The 23,865-nt window shown below is 44.2% G+C and overlaps 1 protein-coding gene across 1 annotated transcript in view; it reads left to right on the top strand.

Annotated features, from left to right (window-relative positions):
- Positions 1-5,773: 5,773 nt before the first annotated feature.
- Positions 5,774-23,865, top strand: part of DNAAF9 (dynein axonemal assembly factor 9) — a 63,947-nt gene continuing 45,855 nt past the window's right edge. The window contains exons 1-6 of the mRNA XM_072335895.1: positions 5,774-5,941; positions 12,446-12,525; positions 16,464-16,583; positions 17,376-17,500; positions 21,212-21,308; positions 22,702-22,808. Of these exons, the coding sequence (XP_072191996.1) occupies positions 5,856-5,941; positions 12,446-12,525; positions 16,464-16,583; positions 17,376-17,500; positions 21,212-21,308; positions 22,702-22,808 (615 nt within the window). The 5' untranslated portion in view covers positions 5,774-5,855. The remainder of the gene's footprint in view (positions 5,942-12,445; positions 12,526-16,463; positions 16,584-17,375; positions 17,501-21,211; positions 21,309-22,701; positions 22,809-23,865) is intronic.

The following is a 23,865-nucleotide window of genomic DNA, read 5'->3' on the forward strand; positions in this document are numbered from 1 at the left end:
ACCAACGCTGTGCCTTCCCCGTGGGCTCTCCATGACTGGGTCTTGCCTCCAGATGCTTCCTCCCAAATCTCCTAAGGCTGTTCAACCCATGATAAGATGAAAGGTTGCTCACTGGGGTTGGAGTTCTCTGAAGCCTGCCCACCAGCTCTGATTTCTGGTGGAGATTTCCCCAGCCTTTATACAACACGAGGCAGAGTTTCACTCTCCAGCTCTAAGTGTCCTAGAGGTAGGGAGAGATGATTAATAAATCAAGATTTATGGCTGGTTACACCTATTTGCTGCATAGTTCACAAGAATAGCTCGGAACGGAGAAGCTTTTCATCCCAAGGTCGGATTTTAGGCTCTATTTTTCCCTATGCCAAGGGGCAGCACATTGATCAAGTGCATTTTCCCCTTTGCAAATCCTTGGAACCACATCTTTGATTTGCAAGGAATCCTTTTCCCTGGTGGTTTCACAGTAGATTTAGGTAGAGGAAGCTGTAAAATGAACTCTATTCCTCTGATTTGTCTTGTTAACAGTGGGACATGGCAGCTCGTGAGCACTGAACGCCAACATGCAGAGAAGCTTGCTGAGCGTGCGGCCGGGCGCTGTAGATCATGAGGATCTGTGCCCAACATCAAACCCGTGAATGAACGACTCAGGGGGTACGATGTGTTCAGCCACATACATCATTGAACAAAACCTGGGAGCTGAGCCTGGTGCAAGACATCAGCTGTTGGCTTTGTCCCACTCACAGGATGCCTGCTGGTTCCCAAAGCCCCACCATGGAACAGGGTTGCAAAGCTCAGCCTTCCTTCTGTGCACCAAGGCAGGGTGGAGGAAAAAAAACAGACCACTGCTGGCTTGTATTCTTACCTGTGCTTTCACAGATGATGTCTTGCAAGATTAAGTTTCATTTATCATAGAGGGTGAAGGAAATTGCCTCTCAGCGTTTGCTGATCAGCCCCCTGGCTTCCCACTGAGCGAGCCAAATCAGAAAAAAATAGCTTTCCAAGTGATGTCATTGCTGTTTCCTTCCCCTGACCCCAGGTGCTGACAAACAGAGAGCGTGGTGCTGCTTTGCTGAGAGCTGGGAAACCCGAGGGGTATGAGGTCATGTCATACAAGGGGTCTGAAAGGGCATGGAAAGACAGTGGTGACTGCAGGCTGGAAATGAGTGATGGGAGGGTCTGAAGGTATAGAAGTCTTTCTTTGAAGAAGAAGAAAGGGATTAAGAGGAATCAGTTCTCTGTTATCACTGCACCATTTGTGATTTCCTCTTGTGTAGGAAAGGGACAGCACTGAACTGAGTGTGGAGGTGGGCTGGAAGCAGCTGAAGATGTCAGCATTGGCAGCATGAATACATCAGTTATATGAAACGTTGGCAAAGGAGATGTAAAGCTTAGGTGGATTTTCCCTTGCTGACATCCTTGGCTTCGTAAGCTCACAGCCTCGCTGAGCCAGGAACCGTTGCAAGCTGGAAACAGAATCCAACAGTGGAAATGCCAGAGAAATTCTGACTGTTTTGGAGGAAAAGTGCAGGGCAAGAGGAGGGAAATGGCTTCAGAGAGACAGAAACATCTCCTGGGAGTCTGTTTAGTGGAGGAAAATGAAGAGAGGTGCACCAACACCAACACAGCTCTCTCATAATTCTGATTCTATGATACCATTGAAGAGCCATGAAAAATTTCCCTGTATGATGCAATGGAGTTAAAACAAACTTAAGCACGCTGACAAATTCGCTTTCTTCAGGCACTGTTTGTGTTCTCCAGGACCACCATCTGAGGAGCTCTGCTGTGCACAGGGAGGCTCAGAGCCGCTCTCAGCCCACACATTTCACTTTTGAAGGCAGTACATTGCCTGGAGTTGCAACCTCTCCCCAGTCTGATGGCTGAGGCCAACAGGTAGAGACTTGAGAGCAAGCTGGAGAGCTGTAGGATCTGCTATTGCTGACTTCAAGCATGTTTTAGGAAGTGTTTCCCCAGGCAACTTTCAGAGGGGACTCCTGGAAGGGCGAAGCACAGCGCAGGGAGGGATTGGAGCCCTGGAGGAAGCAGGGTGGGAGAGGTGGGAAGCTGTTCCTAGAGATAACAAGGTGCAGGGAGGCCACACAGCAAGCACGGCAGGTCTTGGCTTCCTTAGTGCATCTGAGGCTGGAATGGCTGTGTCAAGAGGAGGGAAGGAGATGGGTGTAGAGTCAGTTGCTGTGGTCAAGTACTTGAGAAGGTCTCTGAGGTTTGGGGTTGTACCACTCAGAGAGGTTACACTGTCTCCGTCCTCGGAGGTTTTCAAGACAGGATTGGATAATGCCCTCAGCAACCTGGTCTGGCCTCGTGGTTGACTCTGCTTGGAGCAGGAGGTTGGGATAGAGACCTCTTCAGGTTCCTTCCAACCTGAATTTCCTATGATCTTATGGCATATCCAGAGTGTTCTCCACTTACAGAGTCTTTCCAGAGCATCCAGGGGTTAGAGGAAGGAAGTCAGCACACCATTCCTGACAATTATTTCCTGTTTTTCATCAGAAAAAAAAAAAAATAGCCCATGGGTAAATCTGACATTGCCAAAATGCTGCTTTCAACCTCCAGGGTCACGCTGTGAGTAAATAGAGATCTGAATTTCATCTCATGAAGACAGACAGAAACAGCACCATGGGACTGAAGATGAGCAGATTAAGAGGAAAGAAAGTGTTGGCATCTTCTTTCATCAAGTATAGCACCTGGAGATGTCCCACACCATGTGGGGATGAAGAAAGCGTGGCACTGAACTACCTATGGGACAGGGCTTCCTCCATCCACCAGTAAACATCTCCCTGTTCCAACCACCTATAGAAAAGTCAAAGGCAACTTCAGCTGTTACCACCAATGGCCCCAAATTCAGCTTTCCATGCATGAACGGGGTAATGAGTCCCTTCCAATGCACTATATTCTATGATTCTATGCAACACTACACCCCATAAACCTCTTCCAGCTCACAGCCACCCTACGCCTGGTATCTCACTTAGCTGAACTCTTCACTTAAAGACCAGCAGCAAAAACACCCAGGTAACTCAGGGTTAGCAATGCTATTTTTGCATTGCCTTTCCTGTGTTTGCAGGATCTTGGTGTGCCGTGTCTCCATCATCTCCTGTGTCCCCACCCTGTATTTCATGGGCACTCGGCACCAGATTCCCAGTGCTATAAACACACAGTCTTCATCTTGGTGGAGAATGAACTTGCCTTCTTATTGCCTTTGACTCGAGGGCTGCAAGGAAAACAAAACGATAACTTAAGGGTAGAGGAAATCTTCCTATCTGTCTTCCCAAAATAACACTTGGATAGAACTAAGATTTAGCCTGGAGAAGTTGGATAAATGGAATAGGAAGTATTTATCACCAGCACTGTTTATTATTTATTTTCCCTCTTGAGTCTTGTTCTATCCCTGGCCGGTGCTATGCATAAATGTTACATCAAGAGTTCTATAGGCAGAGCATCTGTTTGAGACATGGACATGTACGCGGCTCGGAGGGCACTGCCTGGAAGGTGGGCTCTGCTGAAACCCTTATGGGATCCCAGAAAGACTACAGGATCCCATAAATCGGAATGGAAGGGAGGAAAAGCAATTGTTACAGAGCACAGCAGGTGGCTGCCTTCTTTGTTGTATGGCACTCTTTGCTTTTTCTCTCCAGGAAGTTTGAACTATTTCCTTAAACGTGCTGGTCCAGCAGGAGAGCTGCTCCTTGTATTTCTGATTCTACACAGGGATAAATAAAATACAATAAAATGAAAGAATAAAACTGAAAGCCTTGACAGACGTAGCCTTGGCTTATATGGGCCTGACTGCAAGATCTGTGTAAGCCATAAAGCTTTTCTGTTTGTGGTTACTTGCAACAGTTGTGCTATCAGTGCCACCAGTTATCAGCTGTGCCTGGCACCATAGAGAGAAGCAGAACCAGAGCTCTGCCCTCCAGCTTTGTTTCTGGAGCTGCCTCTGCCTGGCTGTGCCTGGTTGAACACAAGGGATGGAGAAACATCTTCCAGCTACAAAACGGGGCTTCCATCCCTCTGGGAAGTTCTCCATGATGAATTGTAGCTGGCATGGGCCAAGGATATCCAAACCTTCCCATGGCCACCAGCTCCTATGCCAACAGAATGAGCAGCACACACTGTGAATTGTTTGGCATGGGACATCCCAGTAGCACGATATGCAGGTAATGAAGGTTTTAATCAGATGCAACCTCCAGGCTCCTGAGCATCCACCAGCTTTGGGTGTAAAGGTGATCCCAAAAAAGGAGGAAAGAAGGATCTCTCCAGGTGCACATCCCAGGTCAAACAAAAGCTATTTTTGGACACTATGTTCATTCCAGCATTGCTTTCTCCATCGGTGCAGAAAGGATTTACTAAAAATAAGGATGCATTCACAGGAGATGGGAGGAAGGCAGCTGTTTCCATCGGCAGATGCCAATGTTGAGCTGAAAAGCATAATGAGAAAGCTCTATCCAGGCCAAGCAAACAGAGACTTTACCCAGATTTTGTGCTTTATTGTTGGATGCGATTTAGGTCAGGAGAACCCTCCAAGGAACATCAGCAGCAGCAGTTTGCACTCTTTCCCCATCACTTTGCATTCATCTTCCCTTCTTTGTCAGCTGTTACGGATTTCATTCAGCTCTCGATGTCAACATACAAGGAGGGGCTGGGAGACGTGACACACAACCTGGGGACACTGGCCCATCCAAGCCATGTGAGCTGTACCAGTGAGGCCAGAGATGGCATTTCTCTGTTGGCCCAGGGCAAGTTGGGTCACAGCTCAGAACATTGATCTTGTATTCTCTGCCCTGTGGCAGTGAGCAAAGTCCAGTTTGGTTTTCGAGGAAAAAAGGAAACACCTCCACAAAACAAACCGTCACCTGAAGTGAGGTGATAGTGGGGTCTATGGCCCCGATTGCTCCCACTACGGCCAAGGCTGGAGAGAGCAGAGAATCACAGAATATCCCAAGTTGGAAGGGAACCACATTAAGGGTCCACATTGCACCATGCTCAACCCTATGGCTGGGAGCAATGTCCCAATGCTCCCTGAGCTCCTGCAGCCTATTCCATGCCCAATGCCCTATGGGGCAGAGCCTTTTCCTCACAGCCAGCCTGCCCTTCCCCTAACACGGCTGAGGGTATCTCAGTGACACGGCCATCTCTGTGACTCTGAGGCTGAAGATATCGAACTGACAAGGCTGAGAACGTCACCCTGGCACAGCTGAGATAGATTAGAATCAAAACACAGCGCTGAGAGGCGCTCCCGGCTCAGTCCCTGCTTAGGATGAAGAGCTCGATGAAGAGCTCGGCTCCTGGGGGAAGAGGAGGCCGCGCTCCTCACAGCCCAGAGACGCACAGCTGACGGGTTCCAAAAACGCCGATGTTTGTTTTTTTTTCAAAATACCCGTTCCCAAAGGGACGGAAAACCCGCAGCCAATCGCTGCCCAAACGGCCCGACAGCCCGCAGGGGGTCAATGGGGGTTAAGGGGGAGGTGCGTGTGTGTGTCTGTGTGTGTCTGTGGTGAGACGCGCCTCTGTGAGGCGGAACGGGCGCTGCGCCGATGGCAGGCGTTGGATGAGTCCATTCTCCCCGTAGGGGTGGGGGACTGGAGGAAGAAGTCATATTTCCCTCAGTATTTGCGCCAAGCTGACAAAATCTTCCCAGTTCTTCTTCGAACTGAAGGCTATTCTTCGTTATACAAGGGAAGCGAGGATGATGCCTTGCAGCAAGGAGCGGCTTATCTGCTTTCCTACTCTTCCCCCCCCCCCAAACCCACCCACCCTTGGCCTGAGGTGGTACGCGCGGAGCGGGGCAGGGCGCAGTGGCCGCAGTGCTGCCGGCTCCGCCGCCCGAGCGCTGCATCGCCGTCGCTATGGCGCTGTGCGGCCGCTCGGCGTTCCTCCGGCCGTCCCCGCGTCCCGCAGCGCGTCGCCTCAGGGCAGCCGAGGCCTTCGTCAGGTAACGGTGTGATGTGATGGGGAGGGCTGGGAGAGAGGTAATGGGACCAGAACCAGGTGGGACGTTGAGGCAGGAAGGCAGGAATATTCGCTCTTAGCTCTGCCGACCTATTTCTGAAGAGGATGCGGGGCTGTGTGAGGTGATGGTGTTGGCTTGCCTGGAGTTCAGGTGTCAGCTCAGGTATCAGTAGGTTACTAGAGCAGTGTTGCTTTTTAAAGGCTCAAGGGATGTGTGTTAAGCTATAGTGTATTACCTGAAGCGTTTCGGCGTCACGAATTGCAGCCCAGGGGCAATGAGGACAGCAGACGTTTATAGCGCTCTATGTGGAAGCACCCAACGGTGTAAAAAAATCAGGTGATAAACAGAGATGCTGCAGGTTGCCAGCAAGCAAACAGCTGGCCGTGCTACCTGCTGTTAAGATGCCGTGTGGTAGCTGCAGGCTTTTGGCTTTGCTCAAGGTGGGAATAAAAGTGCTTTTGCCTTTCAGGCGACGTGGATGTGAAGAGAGAAAATTGGGCACTGAGAGAAATGGAGGTCGTTCTGTTTGCTTGAGATAGGTGAATATGGCTGCTGGGTGATGGCTGTGTTCCTTCTGTGCTTAGAAAGCAAATTGGTCACAGGAGGGAAGGCAAGAGGGAGGGTTGACTGTATTCAAACACAAATATATTTAATGAATAAGTTCATCGAGCTCATTACTTGCTTAGAGCTTAGAATGTGGAGCATCTCGCAATTCATAACCAGTAGCCAAACACCCAACAGGCAGGAGAAAAAAAAAGCCACAACAACCCAACAAAAACTGGAAGAGAAAATGGTTTCCACTCAAGCCCGTTTCTTTTCTCAGCCCATTTCTGTAATTTGAGATCCTGTTTCAGAGTTGTCATGAGAACGTTCGGTGAACATCTGCAAGCTTTCAAGCTCCGTTGGGAGATCCAGACAGCATCTGCAATGTGGTGTGTTTGTAGGAGGCATGTCGTCTGTTCCTTATTTTTCCCCCCCCTTCTTTTCCCTCTCCAGCATTGGTTCTTATGCTGCCTTTTTGCAGCCCAGATGGAGGCGGGGAGGTCGGTGTTTGCAATAAATTTCCCCCAGTGGTCAGCAGATACCGGGCAGTTAATAAAAATAACTTAAAACAAAACAACCCGTTACCCTCCCTTCCTCCATCCCTCCCCCCTGCTTCGAGCCCCAAACAGGAATGGAAAAACTCTTAAGACTATATAAAGAATAGAGAAACGGATGGAGATGATTCTTGGAGTTCTTCCATATGCTTTAGAGTTCTGGTGTGCTGTATGGTATGTTGGGAGCTGGTGTTGACCACAGGGACCCTCAGCATCGCAACAACAAAAAAGAAGAATGAAAGTTCTGCCATAAAAATAATTAAAACCAAGAGGGGAAAAAAAAATCACCCCTTAACTAAAGGATGAGTAATGCCCAAAGAAGGATATGCCTTTTTAGGAGGTGATGTCATGCTTTGTGTGTCTGTTTTTTGCAGAGAATGAGTGTTTTAATTGAGAATACATGCATTTCTGAACCGTTGGGTGTGCTGGGTAGATACCACCATCTAAAATCCAAGCGAGCTTGTTAATTTTGCATTACCTTTGTGTAAGATAGAATGGGCAGATCCCCGTTGTTAGTACTTACCCACGTTTGCAACAGGCACGCTGCAAGAACTGACGTGTGTTATGTGTGGGGAGGTGCAAAATGAGTACTTGGGCTCATTTTACATTGTCTTTGCCTATATACCTAATATTAAACCGTTCTGGTTTTAATCACCGAGTGGTGAAGTGTGTGGGTTTTTATCCTACAGCTTCAGAAGAGCGGTCGGTGGGGGTGTTTGGGAGCGCAGTGCTGCAGGAGTGGAAGAGCTGTTGTGGTTTCCCAACCAATTGTAGCTGGGGACGATGTCTTTGTGTTGAAAGATTAACAGTTTGTATCCACGTGTTCCTCTTGTCGTTACGATGGGGTTTGGATTTGTTTCACCTAATTATTTGTGATCGTAGAATGGCTTGGGTTCGAAGGGAACCCATAGATCATCAACTTGCAACCCCACTGCCATAGGCAAGACCATCAACCTCCAGAGGGTTGTTTTTTGTTTTAAAGGAGCTCTATTTTAGCAATGCAAAGAGAGACTTCAAGTTCAAAAAGAGAATGTTCCGAGAGACCTCATTGTGGCCTTCCAGTACAAGAAGGGAGTGCATAAACAGGAGGGAAAATGACTGTTTATGGGGGTGGATAGTGATAGGACAAGGGGAATGGTTTTAAACTGAGATGGGAGGTTTAGGTTGGATATTAGGAGGAAGTTTTACACCCAGAGGGTGGTGAAGCACTGGAACAGGTTGCCCAAGGAGGCTGTGGATGCCCCATCCCTGCAGGCATTCAAGGCCAGGCTGGATGTGGCTCTGGGCAGCCTGGTCTGCTGGTTGGCGACCCTGCACATAGCAGGGGGTTGGAACTGGATGATCATGGTGGTCCTTTTCAATCCAGGCCATTCAATGATTCAAGGGGTGAAGGAGAGGATGAGAAGTTCCCAAATTTATGTAGCTTCCTACCATGCTGGAGAATTAAGATGTCTTAGGGTCTGTTGACTGCCAGGCTGAGACCAAAGTTGGAAGGGATGTGGTGCCGTGTGGTTGATGGAAGTGGAAAGATGGAGTAAGAAAGAAGGGTCACCAAGGAGAGGGGTAGAGCTGTGAGATGAACTCAGCTGTATGTGGTGCTCCAGCTGCCATTAGCATTTGGAGGTCATCGGGCTCAAGCTGATGGAGAGCATTCTGGTTTGGTATTGTGTGGCCACGTGGCCGTAGTGCTGGTGGTCCAGTAATGGGCTCTGAAAGTGAGTTTGGTCTTAGGAAAGGAAATTTAGTGTTATGGCACTTCTGATTTCAGAACCTGATGAAGCAGGATCTGCTTACAGTAAATAAGCATTACTCATGTTATTGTCCAGATAAGGTCAAGAAGCCGGGAGTTTGGTCCTGTAAAATGCATGCTGAGTTGTAGTTTCTTCCTCCAGGTCCAGTTCAAATACTAATTAATGTTGCTGAGCATCCCGTTTCTAAAGGTGCTGGGTCTCCTATTTGCAATGGAATTGCCTGTGTTCATTGTAGGGCAGCTCTGAAAATAGATGGGATATCGTGATGTGTTGAAGGTGAGCGAGCTCCAATGACTTCTGTGCAGTAAAACAGAATTATTTTAGCGAGTTAAGAAAAGAACCACAAGTCTTACTGAAACTGGGTGTTGGATTTCATATAAACTGCTTTTGAAAGTGATGGATTTCTGAGAGCCTTTAGCACAGCCCTGCTTCTGGTTTCTCTTTTCATATATGTCTTAAGGTGGGGATCAGACTGTGGGAAATCCAGCGCTCCGCTCTGCACAGAAAATAACAGCGCTGGAAGGTCAGCAAGAAGCCTTGCAAAGAACAAACTTGATGTATTTTATTTCTGGCATCTAGAGTGGAAACAGATGGTGGTAGCAGCCAGCTCGCTGGGAGAAAGGAGGAGCCCTTCTTTCTTTCCTTTATTAAGTTAAAACTGTATCTTTCTTAGGTAGCCAGCCTGCATCTATTCACGTTGTTCTCTGATTGCTAATGTGAAGGTTTGCAGGGTCTTACCAGGGGTGTCTCAGTGTTCCCCCATGTTGGCTGCTCTCTGTTCGGGCTTTACCATGTGTGGGTTTGTAGCCTTTGTGGGGGAGGAGTGTAACATCTGCTAATGTGGAGCAAAACATGCTTAGCTCAGAGCTGCCCTGAAATCGCATCCATCACCCCAACAGCATAGAAAACACAGCTGTGCCATCTCAGACGTTGATAGGGATCAACACGGAACCGATAGGAGATCGATGCTGATGATGCTGCATTCGTGCCATAGGGTTACAACAAGGGAAGAAGCTTGTGCACAGAATGAATTCAGCTGGTAGCAAGGAGTGCAGAAAGCACCGTGGAAACGTGAATGAAATGGATGTTAAATGCTGCGTGGCATCATTTAAAAAAACGTATTTGTGTTGTTTTTTCTTCCTGATTGAGAAAGGCACAGTTGTTAATTGTGTTCATTTGCTGGCACGCACAGCTTGTGTCTCTCACCGGGTAGTGAGAGGCAGTGCTGTTACAAAGGGATTCTGCATAATCAGTATGGAGACGTGTGAACAGATGAGCATTTCTAATTCTTACAAGTTAATGATTATCATTTTTCCTCCCTTCTGCTTTTTTTTTTTCTCTTTTGGCATCTATTCCAAGATCAAGCCAGTATGGTAACAGTTTCTTAATTGGCCTAAGCACACGTTGTTGCCTGATGCTGCCCCATGTTGTGGTTTGCCTTCTGACCCCCCCCCCTACATCAGCAGTCAGGTCAGCTTGCTGATGGCTGAAAGCATTATATGTATTTTTAATCCCTGCTCTAGCGTTTGTTTGGATCCATAGGCTCATCTGACTTGACACATGGCTTCAAGATTGTTAGCACAGATACAAAGGGAGAGACAAAGCCCCGCAGCAACGAGGGCTCTTATTCTGGTATAAAGCAGGGTAGAAATTGCATCTGCTGTTAAGAATTGTGTGGTGGAAACATTCTCCCTTCACCTACATCAGCTCCTTACCTGCTTTGAAAGCAGCCTGGCTACCCGTGTTTGCCTTCTGGGTATGTTTGTAGTAGGCATAGTTAGATAACTTGCAGTTCAGGTCTTGTCTGAAGCTCACTGAAGTCCAAGAATTAAGGATTGCCTTAGAAGGGCTCTGTAAGTTGTGCTTTCAAACCTACCTAATGTTCATCTTCAGCACTGAGCTGCTGTAAAGTGAAGCTGCGTGGTTTACATATCAATATAATTCTTTTACAGCGAGGGTGGTGAAGCACTGGAACAGGTTGCCCAGAGATGTGGTGGGTGTCCCAACCCTGGAGACTTTCAAGGCCAGGCTGGGTCAGTCCCTGGGCAACCTGATCTACTCATGGTTTCTCATTGCAGGGGAGTTGGACTAGATGGCCTTCAGAGGATTCTATATGGAGATCAGAGCCCTGTCTTCTAGCAGAGCATCCCCAAACCCAAAAAGTCATACTGCTTTTCAAAAGTCGTTTTTCATTACAACCCAAGATGCCCCATCCCTGCAGGCATTCAAGGCCAGGCTGGATGTGGCTCTAGGCAGCTTGGTCTGCTGGTTGGCGACCCTGCAAGTAGCAGGGGGGTTGAAATGATCATTGTGGGTCCTTTTTCAACCAAGGCCATTCTGTGGTTCTGTTTGGAATCGTGTTACTGGGGCAAAATGGAAGACTCAGTTCCCTATGTACAGCACTAACTCTGGAGGTGGAAAAGTCAGGGGTTCTGTTCCCAGGACCATTGCTCTGTTTTTAATGTGAAATGCAAGGAACTGCCATTTTTTTTCTCTGACTTCATACACAGTCCAGCCTGTATTGTTGAAAAGCGTGTAGTGAGAGTTCGAATGATTCCCTTCAGTGTTTCTGAATAACATCTTTCTTTAGACACAGAAGTCGCCTGTTTTTAATGTCAGCCTTTCAATGTAATGATTGATGCACACTTGAAATGATGTTGAAAATATCTCCGGAGAAGCTTTTTCAAAGATTTCTTTCATAGAAACCACGTCTTTAACTAAAGCAAGGAAAAACATCCTGCCAAAGGCTGCTGAGTGTTAAGAGGTTGAAATAAATGTGTCTGTAGTCTTACATTTTCTTAGGAAGTAACATATAGTCCGACCTGTATGTTTCCCTTTTGTGCTTCTCTCTGCTCGTTGCATGGGCATGTAATGCTCCTTTTGCTTAACAGCAGATGAACCTATTTGATTAGCTCTTCCTTTTGTTGGACTTGAGCTTGTCGATTGATTATAGAACCATCGAATGTCCTGAGTTGAAAAGCACCACAAGGATCATCCAGTTCCAACCCCCTGCTATGTACAGGGTTGTCAACCAGCAGACCAGGCTGCCCAGAGCCACATCCAGCCTGGCCTTGAATGCCTGCAGGGATGGGGCATCCACAGCCTCCTTGGGCAACCTGTTCCAGTGCATCACCACCCTCTGGGTGAAAAACATCCTCCTAATATCTATCCTTTAGTGTGGGTGTTTGAATGGCGCTTAGATGAGCAATAATGTACATCCTACATCTCTGTCCTGTCTTTCAGAGAAAGTAGAGTGTGATAATTATAGTCTCACTGTAAAGGTATATTTGCTTTTTACTTAAGTAACTATGAAAATGGGAATACTTGATGTTGTTTTCTTGCTTATTTAGGCATACCATAAATTCAGCTCAGTTGAAGAGCTAAAGGTAACCTGGGAAATGTTATGGAAGAATTCCATGTGTTTCATTTGGTATAGAAGGGGAAGGTTCCTGTAAATTTCTCTTAAATATTATTCACTCTAAGCATATTTTGTGCTGTGTTTTATATCGACTGGAAACCCAGTAATGTAAGTGAGGTTTGTTTCTGTGTCATGCAGAGATTAACCAGGGCACGTGTTTAGAAGCAATAGTTGTAGGTTCTAGTTTTCTCCTTAAGGACCAGTTCTCTTTCTGTTGCAGCTGCAGCCGCCTGAGAAACATCCAGAGCATCCTGACACAAAGCAGCAAATCTCAACCTGATGGAATCCTTTGCATTTTAGGTTAGTGTTACTTTCTTTACCCCCTCTCCCCCACACCTCATTGTATTAAGATGCCACGAGTTTCAGAAACAGTAACACAGTCTACTTTTCTTGCCATTTGTTCTTCAGCAAGCTGACATCTATCTGATAATTAAACTCGCACCTCCTAAAATAGTTCTTAGGTCTGTTTACTAATTTCAGGCACGCTTAGTGCAGTAATAACAATATCTGTGCTCTTTTCCAAGCCTTGAAGAAAATTCAGTGGCTGGAGGGAAGAGAGAATCTTTCTCAATGTCCACGCTGAAAGGAAGATGGGAGGACTTAACTTATCTGGGACAAAAAGTCAGCTATCCAGGCAGTGTTTTGTTTCTTGGTGTAAGAGGTGAAGGCTGGTGTGTTGCAGCTGGTTATTCCATGAACTCAGGGAAGTGAAGGGACTGGAGAGGACCCCATGAGTGCCAGAGTTAGAAATGATGATGTGCATGTTTATGGAGAACGGTGGTTGAGAACAAGCATGACTCTTCTTCCTGCTTGGCTTACAGGGGGAATTGGGTTAGATGGATTTGCATTAAGAAGTGGTGCTAGGAAGTATTTCCAGTCATAGCCTGTTTTACATGTGCATCTATATCTGTCTATCTATATCTATATCCATATCTATCTCTCTCTCTCTCTCTCTCTCTCTCTCTCTCTCTATATATATATATATATATATATTTAAATGGAGCAGCAAGAAAACTTGATGCTTTCCTGGGCCACATAAAAATAGTAGAACCTACTTCTCTTTAGTTTGATGTTGTCTGTGTATTATGACTCTTCCTAAGCCACATTTCCTACAGTAATAGTTCGAGATCTAAGGTTAGTAGTAGCTTCACAGCTAGAAGACCTATCAAGGTATCTGTGTCAATGGAGCTTTATTATACAAGTTAAAGAGCTTGGTTTTGCTTTTGATGCCTGCTTAGCTTCGTAAAATACATCAAGTTGTGCCGTCTCTGCCACTGGCTCTGCATTACTCCCTGACTGTTAGTAATGCTGAAGCTGCAGTAAGTCCCAAGCAAAAGACTGACCTGTTTATTTGAGAAACATTGCAGTTAAAAGGAGTCTCTTTGTGTAAGCCCCAGAGTAATGTGGAATGTTTAAGACCATGCATAAGACCATACCTCTTAATAAGCATTTCTCTTATGGAAGTATAGGAAGTGTTTGTTGTTAGACTTGTGCTCTGCATTAATCTCTTTCTGCACCCACAATGAGACTGTTGTCTAATCTGACCTAATGTAGTCTGAAGAATTTCTCACGTAACTTCTGGTTAAGCGGGAATGTCTTTCTTGCAAATGCTTTAAATCACTCTTCAAATTCACACTTGGCATGACAAAAATGTCTTGATTCCTCTTGATGTGTGTACAAAGCAGATAGTCTTACACTTATAAGCAGTGGGCGCATGTTATATTTTTCCTGGCTGTATTTAATGAGCTGGGCTTAATGGATTTCTCTCCCCCCAGCTTTAGTTTGGCTAATTGCAAATAATCCTAAGTCTGATATTGTAAAGTATGGAATGGTGGCATTCCTGCAGTCTTTGTTGGGGACAGAAGACATTGCAAACTGCAGGAAAAAGGAATGTGGGGGTCAGGAGGGAAGACATGTGTGTCAGATGTGTCTTTAAAAAGCTCCGTGGGGCTGTGTTGATGTTCAGGCTATTAAAAAAACAGTATATTGAACTACCTAAATTACACTGTCAGTTTTTTTTAATACTCATGTTTCTCACAGTTTACCTTTTGGCTTTCCATTAAGTTACCCTGGTTCCCAAGGATGTGTGTTTGGTTTCAGGAGGTTATATCTGTAAATCTGCCTGTAGGTTGTAACTCTTCTGATTGATCTGCAGTTTGATCCATAGTGTAGTTAAGTACATTTTAATGGACTTTGACATTTACTTTTCCTTTCCTCTTCAGGGACGGTAAATCTTGCATGGCAGTTCCACAGCTGTGTGATGGTTTTGAATGACTGGCAAAAGGTGACCAGTCTGTTTTCTCCAGCATCACCTTCCTGAGGGCATTCAGTGTGTTACAGAACAGCTCTTGGTTTTGTTGCAGAAGGGCATGCCAAAAATGCTTGGCTGGGACACAGAAAGCAACACTTCTTCTCCCTTTAAGGTTGTTTTTGTCAGCTTGGCAACTGGGAAATGGCAAATATGTGAGATGGAAGAGCTTGAATAACCTTTGTTGCAGAAAAAGGAGTTTTGATCCAAGCCTGCTCTTCTTTGTATTTATTTATTTAATTAATTAATTTGCATCAGTTCTTGGTGTCCTTCTGCTATCTTGCACCCATCTTGCTGAGCCCATGGGCTTTCCATACCTGCCTGGCACTCAAGTCTGTTTGATGAACTTAATCAGCTCGGGGAGGCCAGATAAGCACTGGCTGCAGCACTGGCTGTTGGGCAGCAGTGGGCTGCTGGCCTGAGTCACTGTCTAGCAACGCCCTTGTGTGATGAGATGGGAACAGGGATGACTAAATTTGCAGCTCAGCTGGAGCCAAGCGTGGGGGTTTCCTAGTTGCTGGCCTTCCCCATTGTTCTCTTGAGGGCTCCTGATAGACTTTTTGGATGCATCTTTGTCATTGTTTCGTTTCCTGTTTATTTTCCACTGAATGTATCTATTCCTTTAACTCTTATCTACCTCTGTAGAACAGTGCTAAAGCCACAGCATAAAAAAATCCTGGCTCAAAAAGGGCTTTTCTCAGACCCTTCCTATGATTACTACGCCTTCTTAGTGAGGACTTCCCTCATTTTTCTTATGATTTTTTTTCCAGGCTTCTTATTTCTCCTTTTTCCTACTAACTCTTGTTACTCTCTGCCTGTCCCTGCTGCTTACCCCCTTGGCTCCTTAGGCCTTGTAGACCACAGTCATGGGCCTGGCTGGATGGAAGTGGCTGTGACTTTTGCCCCTTTTCTTTTGCTGAGCCCAGAGTTGGTGATGTCTTGTTAGATTAACGTTTGGTATCGTAAGTGATGTTTGCTTTTGAGACATCAGTTAATGCCCCTTGCGGAACAACTGATCTAACAGCTTGCTGCTGCTGAAGGGGACCATCCTAATTCTTGCTTTGTTCTCAATTGATTGCTCAACTGATTGCCTTCAAAAAGATACCTCAGTTAGGCAAGTCAGCAGTAAACCAGATTATCTTCAGCACATTGTGTGTGCTAGCTTTCAAATGCTATCCTAGATTTCAAGGTGACTGGTTGCATTTCAATAGTTCTCACAAGCAAAGGGCCGGTTGCTTCCTGGGAGGGAGAACAGAGGACTGAGTCTCAGGATTATTGAGCTGAATCGAATTTGTGCTGTGACCTGAGTTCCAGATGAGCTGCCAAGGCTCCCTTTTGTTAGGGAACACCTCCTAACGTGCAGAACTGGAGCATCATGGAATGGTTTCAGTCAGGTCATGTAATTCTAATTTGTGTACTACATATTTTGTCAGAATATCTTCACATTATTTGCTTGAAGTTTGCAGTGGCTTTCTGGTGACTCAGGGATTATACTGTAATACTTGCAAGATAGTGTTTAATCATGTATTCCAAAGCAGGAGATTTAGGTCACGGGATTAGTTTGTTAGGAAGCTTCAATCAAGAACATATTTGTTAGAATGAGCACTGCATACAGGCAGATGTCAGCTTTGTGTCACTAAAGTTGAAATTCTGTTGCTTCAGAATACTGCAAACAAATAGACTTTATTTAAAGCAGGGGCTGTAGATTTAGGTCGAGGGAGGAGTGAGAGTATGTAGCAACAAACTTGGAAGAACTCCCTTTTCCTTCCCCATGCTTTTCCACTGTGTTAAACCAGAATGCTCCCTGACCGTGAGAAGGAGTTCAGATAAAACTCCTATTTAAACAGTTTTCTTCTTTGGGAAGAACCCAAACTTTTCAAATGTTCCTGTATTAAGACAGAACATCTCACATGAGATTTTGCTTTTGCAGGAATAGACAGTCGATACAATGAAGGCTGCAGGGAGCTGGCCAACTATCTGCTTTTTGGCTTGTATAATCAGAGTAACAATGACTTTGAAAGAACTGGTTTTCCTGAAGAAGTTCTTGATGGTAAGTAGTGTGTTTAGCATTTTTACCCATTCTTTCGTCTTTTTGGACATGGAGTGGGCTGGGAAAAGGGACTCAGCTTGCTCTAATGGTACGGAAACTTGATTGAGAGCACTCCCAAAGAGCTCTTGTTATCAAACATGCCCCACTCAGATGTTATGAATGTGGAGAAATGAGCCCATTATGAGAAGTCCTGCTTCAGTTTGTTTGTACCTTTGTTATCAATCAGTGTGTGATAAACCAGTGGAGTTTTAAAACACTCTTGGTTATTGTTTTTTTTTTTCCTTGAATATATTTACTCATTTTTGTAATAGTTGAGAGGCAGCCAATCACTGTGACCCTGCGTTATTCCCTTATTTTCACAAAGCTTTGAGTATCCATCCTGTGTGCTGCAAGGCTGGTTTTCAGTTGGAGCAACCTCCTGATGTAATATCAGGCAAGAGCAGCTGTGGTTTACAGTTCTGAGTGTTCTGTGAGTGCTCATCTCTGACACTCTTGGCTCGTCCAAGGACAGGCTGATGCAAGTTCTTTGCAAGACTTCAGAATAAACCCACAGTTGTTCCAAACAGTGAAAAGTACTGTTATAGTTGGAGCAGTGTATGGCTGCCAATTGTTCCTTTTCATAAAGGAAAGAAATAAAGAAGTAGGGAATGATTGTTTATTTTAAATAGTTAAACAGTTTCTTTTAATGAGGTACAGTAGGGAAAGTGCTTTCTGTTCAGTTCCTGTGTTAGTTTTGTGGTTGTACAGTTAAGAGTCCTGATGCTGGAATAATGCTTGTTCTGGTTGTTGCAGATATAATCATATTAATAAAACCTGATAGTGTCCATCTGTACTGTAACCCTGTGAATTATAATCATCTTTTACCATATGTGGCTTGCTGGAGGAACTTGCATTTTCACTGCCTAACTGAAAACGAGGTAAGTGGAAAATGGATGCAGATAAGAAATGCATTTCAGTAATACCTTTCTAATGAACTCATTCAAAATGGAACTTTTATTTACATTCCTTCTTTCTCTGTTTCATGCTCTATAGGGGACGATCTGCATTTATGTATGGATTTTAGTTTTCTTTTGCCAGTGTTTGCAAGGAAAATATGTTTTGAATACTTGGCATTTGCTGGCTCACAAAAAGAAATTGCTCCCCCACTAATTTACTCTTCTTTTGATATGACTCAGTGATCTTTCAATGAGGAAAAACGTGGGCTAGAAGAAATGCAGGATCTGAATCATGTACATCAGTCAGCACTGTGGTTTCCAGTGATAGCTGTGTTTGCTACCAAAGCAGTGTTTTAATGCATTGTATGCCAGTAGTTTGGGGATATTAGGAAAGATTGGCTTAGTTAGGCATTTACAATCGGCGAACTCTATTATCTATCTTGGTTTTAACTTTCAACTACTCCTTTCAAGTGGTATTAATCTCAGTAATGAGAAAGGCTGGGTTGTGTCACTCACTTCAATCAGAATGTGGCTACTGGATAAGAGTTTCATCTCGCACTTAAAAGCCAAAGTATTCTTAGAAAAGCTGCGCGTATTGTAGTTATTCTAGTAATGATAGAGGGATAAAGAATGAAAATAGTTGCCAATTCTCATTTCTTGCAGTGAATGACATGAGGGCACATGCTAGTAGACAATTAGCTGCCTCGGACTGTGCCACTTTAAGATTACAAAGCAGCACTCTGCTACCACTGTATGCTACTCTGCAGGTAGTTCTGGTGCTTATTGAAGAGCAGAGTATGAACCTTTGTATTCCAGCTGAGACTGGAGTAGTGTTCATTCAGTCCTATGAAGGCAAGCTTCTCTTCCCCATTAAGTTCTGTTTAGTTACTTTTCTAAATCAGAGTGATGCTGAAATCTGAGGATGGTGTATCAGGAGCCTTGATGAAACAGGGTGAAACTAGTGGAAGAATAAATGGGGAGGTCAGGGAGACAGTCATTTTGTTCCCTTCTTCTTCCAGCTTGAAAGTGATGGGGATTACAGTTAAGAATGTTTTTGTGGGACTGCTTTCTACTGAGATTGTATCCAGAATTATGAAATAGTCTCGGTTAGAAAGGACCTTCAGAAACAATCTTGACTAACCCTTTGCGTAATGCAGGGTCAACAGTGAGATCAGATCTAGTCTTTATAGCTGGGTGTTGAAAACCTCCAAGGATGACGACAGCAGAACTTCTCTTGGCTGCCTGACTTACCATTAGTTGGCTGTCCTAATGGCAGAAAGAGTTTCCTTTTATCCAATCTGTATGTTCTTTTATTTCAAATCCTGTTCTTTGTTATACAACCTGCCAGTGCACAGCACTGTGGAGACCCTGTCTTTGCCATCTCAGTAACTTTCTTCTAGATGTTAAAAGGAAGCTGTAAGGTGCAACCACAGCCTCCGAGCAATAACAGAATCTCAGTCTCTCCCCATACGATGAGTTCTCCAGCCCCTTGGTGTGCTTGGTGGCTCTCCACTAAACTTGTATACCAGTCCCAAACAGTATTCTGGATAGGGTCCCGTGAGTTCTTCATGGATAACTGCTTGCTGTTAAGATAGAAACAGCTGAACCACAGGTTAAAACACAGCATAGTAAAATCCCAAACCTTGACCTTATAAGGTTTTTCTGTTGTGAAACCCACTGCTGAAAGGACCAATCTTGCAGCGTGCCTGAAGGCGGTCAACCATGCATTTTGGAATGAAGAATGGAGGCATTCTTAACACGCTGCAGCTAGCATAACTGCAGTCTAAGCTATTTAAAAATAAGCTGCATCTGCTTATGGGCTTTTGTATGATTTGTCCTGGTAAGTAGTCACCTTAATCACACAGTGCTAGCTAGAAATAATGATCCAACTGGAAAGGTAAACTGTACAGAAACAGATGGAAGACTCTGGGATTTCTGATGCTGAAAATACAGGGTTTATTTCATTGCATCACACAGCTCATTCATGCAGCAGCACTTCCTGTCATTTCTTAAGTATAAGAATTGCCAGTTTCCTAGATTACTTCTGATTTAAAAAAAACCAACAACCCACACAATTAAAAGTCCGTTGCTGTGTTAATCTTTAGATACATCCTGTTTACACAAAGATTGCCTGGAGTGACTTCTAAGCAGCCTTCTTTTTCTTTTTTTGTCAGTGATAGAAATAATTTTTGCTTGCTGTTCTAAAAAGTGAAACATTGTTCTGGAAATAAAGCAAGTGATGCCATACCTGGCTCTGTAGCTCTTGATAAATCTGGCAAAGCCTTTGTTTTTCCTCCTTTCCTGTTTGCTTGTAACTGGACCACAGGAATTTCAAGCAGTTCAGTAAACCCAAGTCTTACACGTGGGTAGTGACAGTCCCTGCTATCAGTGCAAGCTGGGGGAGGTAAGAACAGACCACAGCCCTGTTGCAAAAGGACCTGGGCATAATAGTGAGTGGTGACTAGATGTGAGCCAGCAATGTACCCTTACAGCCCAGAAAGCCAACTGGATTCTGGGCTGCATCCAAAGAAGTGTAGCCAGGGCTCTGAGCTCCCTCTTTGTTGCAGGAGAGTTGGACTGGGTGGTCTTTAGGAATCCCATCCAGCTCAAACCATTCTATTACTCTAAGATGAATATCCTGCCTTAGTGAAAGGAAAAACATACAACTAAGGAATGCTTATTTTCAATATGGATGAGTAAGATAGGAGTTTATTGCCAAGTAAGGTAGGAATTGTATAAGCTCTCTGAGTATCATGACTGCATATACTGTACCGGTTCTATATATCTGCAATAATAGATAGCAAGCCTTTAGCATCCTGCCAAAAAAACCAGTTCCTGTTCTGTTGGCATTTCAAGTTTTGAGAAACTGGCAGTTGTTTAGAGTTTGGCTTTGACCTCAAACTTTGATCTGGTTTTCTGGGACAGAGTAAAGAACACATCATGGAAGAACTTGGGCTGCATCTTAAGTTCAGGCTTGTCTGAAATGATCTTGTTCTTAAAATAAATGTCTTGGGTATACCCTGAAGCTTCCAAGAGCTGCCTACAGAAAGTTCTTAATCGTGTAATTTACCTTGTGCAATGTAAAAATAAGATAAAAGGTAAGCAAAGCACCTCTGCCTTCTGATCATGCTCTGAAAGGCAGGTGTCTCATGAAATGAGGTTGGCTGTGTCTTCTTTCCTCCTGCGTTTCCTCCATATACTGCTCCTTCAGTCAGGAATTAGTTTTTATTGCTTGCTTGTGACCTGAGGCGTAACTAGTCAGTCTGTTGTCCTGGTTTAATGCTGTTAATCTAAGACATTTCTTTTCCCCTTCGTTTTCTTTGTGGCACTCCCAAGTGATACTCTCAAAATATCTTTTCATTGTTGAAAAATTGTCAATCAGTTGACTTTCAAAAGATTTCACCAATTTCTGGAAAAATAAGATATGCATTTATGTCTTCATATAACCTTATTAAAAGTGTTGCTGTAAAGTTGGATTAAAAAATAAAGTCTCCATTGGCTTGAATGTACCCATGCCATGATGTAGTCTCCAAAACAGGGAGGTTAAAGAGGTTCTTAGAGTTTTTAAGAAGCTGTAGATAATGGTTTTGTGGATTACATGATACGGCACTTGCCATGAGATTAAAGCTCTACAGTGTATGTCCTCTTCATAGTAAAACTAACAGTCCAACTAATGTAAATGTTGTCTTTCAGTATGAAGATGAAGAAGCTGCAGAGGAGTTCAAGATTTCCAGCTTCGTAGACATGGTTCGAGATTGCCATCGCATTGGTATTCCATACAGCTGCCAAGGTAGGTTAGCTTGCTTTATGCTTGGCGTAAATGTTCTGCATCCTGCAAGTCAAGCATTTCAGGGAAGGAAGATTTCTTTGCCTTTGGTAGGAAACAAGGATTAATCTGGCCTTTTTTCCTGCTTAGGAGTTGGGTTTCTTTCTGAAAAACGTTAGCCCACAGACTTCATCTGAAGAGTGAATGCTCTCAGTGTGAGACAGAGAAGTGATTTGCATTCAGAGGAGTGTGTTCTGCTACTACAGAAGTTCTCTGTTCAGATGGGAGCTTGATAAATGCTCCTTTATGTAAAGAAAGAATAAACATTTCGTTATGCAAGTTTCCTATTTTAGCACTGAAGAAACTGGGCTGTGTGGCTTCCTGTTATGATCTGTAGCCAGCCTTGCACTCTGAACAATTTAATCTTATATTGTTTAGTAAAGTGTATTTTGCTGTATCCCCAATGGTGAATAATGAAGCAAAGCAATGCGTGTGCTTACTTACTGTGGGGTTTTTTGTCTGTAGTACAGTAGGTGAAAGACAAGTTGTTTTCTTCGTTTGGGTTTTTTTTCCTCTTAAGAAGAAACTGGAGAAATTGGCTTTTTTTTCTTTCTTTTTTTCAACTGTTCAGATCCAAACCAGACTACTTTGGTTAGCTTTGTTTTCTCAGTAACGGTCCTACATTTTTCCCTTTGCATGTGTTCTCGAAGTTTAAACAGCAGCATCTGGAAAACTTGTTGGTGCTCAAGGCAGGGTTGGTGGCCCTGCCTGTGGCAGGGGGTTGGAACTTGATCATCCTTGGGGTTCCTTCCAACCTAAGCCATTCTATGATTCTTCGCTTCCTCTAAGGAAAAGGTGGTATGCTCTCACTGCCTGTGAAATCCTTAATGAGTTGTGAAGGATGAAGGCCCTTTGTTAGGAAATCCCTACGGAAGGGGCATGTCTTAGGGATAGTGCTTCAATTCAGATGACTTACAGCTCCACTGATGAGTTCTGTTATGCCAGACTGAACAGTTTCCACTTCCCCAACCTAAAATTCTGACTAAAATGGGGGCAATGATGATTATATATAACTTATGGCCAAGGAATAGAAGATTTTGGAGTAAGCACTGCTTGCCTGTTATCTAGAATTTGAACGAGTGCAGTTTTACCAATGCTCTTGGAAACAGACTTTCAAGGAGGAGCAATAACTTTTATTAGTCTGATAACTGGAAAAAGAGGACAAAATTTGAGTTGTAGAGGAAAAAGGAGTCTTCAAAAGTTACTTTCCTCACCAAAACACACTTCTACTCTCATACTTGAACTTGGACAAATGAGATAATCAAGAGCCCTTATTAGAATCTCAGAGCATTCTAAGGTCATACAGGAACTGACAGTACCTGTGAGAGAATGGTTATGTGAATCTTCTATTTTGCAGGTCATCTACAGATCTTTGATATGTTCATCGTTGAGAAGTGGCCGATAGTGCAGGCTTTTGCACTGGAAGGAATTGGTGGTGATGGTTTCTTTACCATGAAATATGAAGTGAGTACTTAAGCTTTTCATTTTTCTAAGTCATCCTTTTTGAAACAGAAATAGGTTCATGGAATCGTTCTTTGCCAAAAAGTACCTTATGAGATCATCTGCTTCTGACTTGCTGCTCACAGTAGGCTCAACTTTTAAGTTGGTTGTTTTTCCAAGCTGAGTTTTGAATGTCCCAAGGATGGAGATGCAAGGCTCACCAGAAGACTGTTACGACCTGTCCAATATTCAGTCCTCGCTAAATGGTTGTTATTCAACCTGGAGCCGTCTGCTGTGATTTAGAATGATTTTCTTTATGTTCTGTGGTGTCTTAATAGCAGACACACAACTCTTTCAGCTCTGCTAGTTGGGAGCAGATCTTCACAAGTGCTATAAGAGAAGCTGCTTAGTAATGAATACTGTAAAATGAGCTGCGAAAATGGCTGTTGCTGAGAAAGTCAGAGCAGTGAACATGTTACCTCACCTCCAAGCCGTGTTCCAGCATGACTTCTTGCTTCCTTCCTCCTTCAAATCATAAGGGGATTTCAAGTGGGAAGTGGCATTCTTAACTTTTTACATAACTGCTTTTGCGTGGTTGTCTGTTGAGCAGCTGCTGTGTGTCACAGGCAGGGAAAGGGAAAACAATCTGTGGAGGGAGGTGCATTTGAGATTGCTGTAAATGACCTATTAATTAATGCTTTCTCCATTATTAAAATGGAATGGCTTCTCTTGACCCATTTGTAGCTCCTCAGACTTTCCTTCCCTCTGCTGTGCATTCAGTGCTGCTAAGTTAGAAAATCTGAAATCCAATCCATTTGTTTGAGATACCATTATCTTGTTACGTTTGGGAAATGGTTGTCTTCATGTTATGAGGGGTAGAAATGACTCTGTAAAGCAGCGTGGCTGGGAGGGCACAGAGTACATGCAGAAGCAATTCAGATGCAGGTGTCCTTCAGGAATAAGTTTTCGAAGAGTGTTATTGCACACATCATCCTAATGCGTGGAAGAACACAGTGCTGATTGCCAGGTTCAACCAGCTTTGTCTAAATGTCAACTTTGCATGTAATTTGAATTGGCTATT

The sequence above is a fragment of the Excalfactoria chinensis genome, chromosome 4 (assembly GCF_039878825.1).
Source record: "Excalfactoria chinensis isolate bCotChi1 chromosome 4, bCotChi1.hap2, whole genome shotgun sequence".
In the NCBI taxonomy this organism is placed as follows: domain Eukaryota; kingdom Metazoa; phylum Chordata; class Aves; order Galliformes; family Phasianidae; genus Excalfactoria; species Excalfactoria chinensis.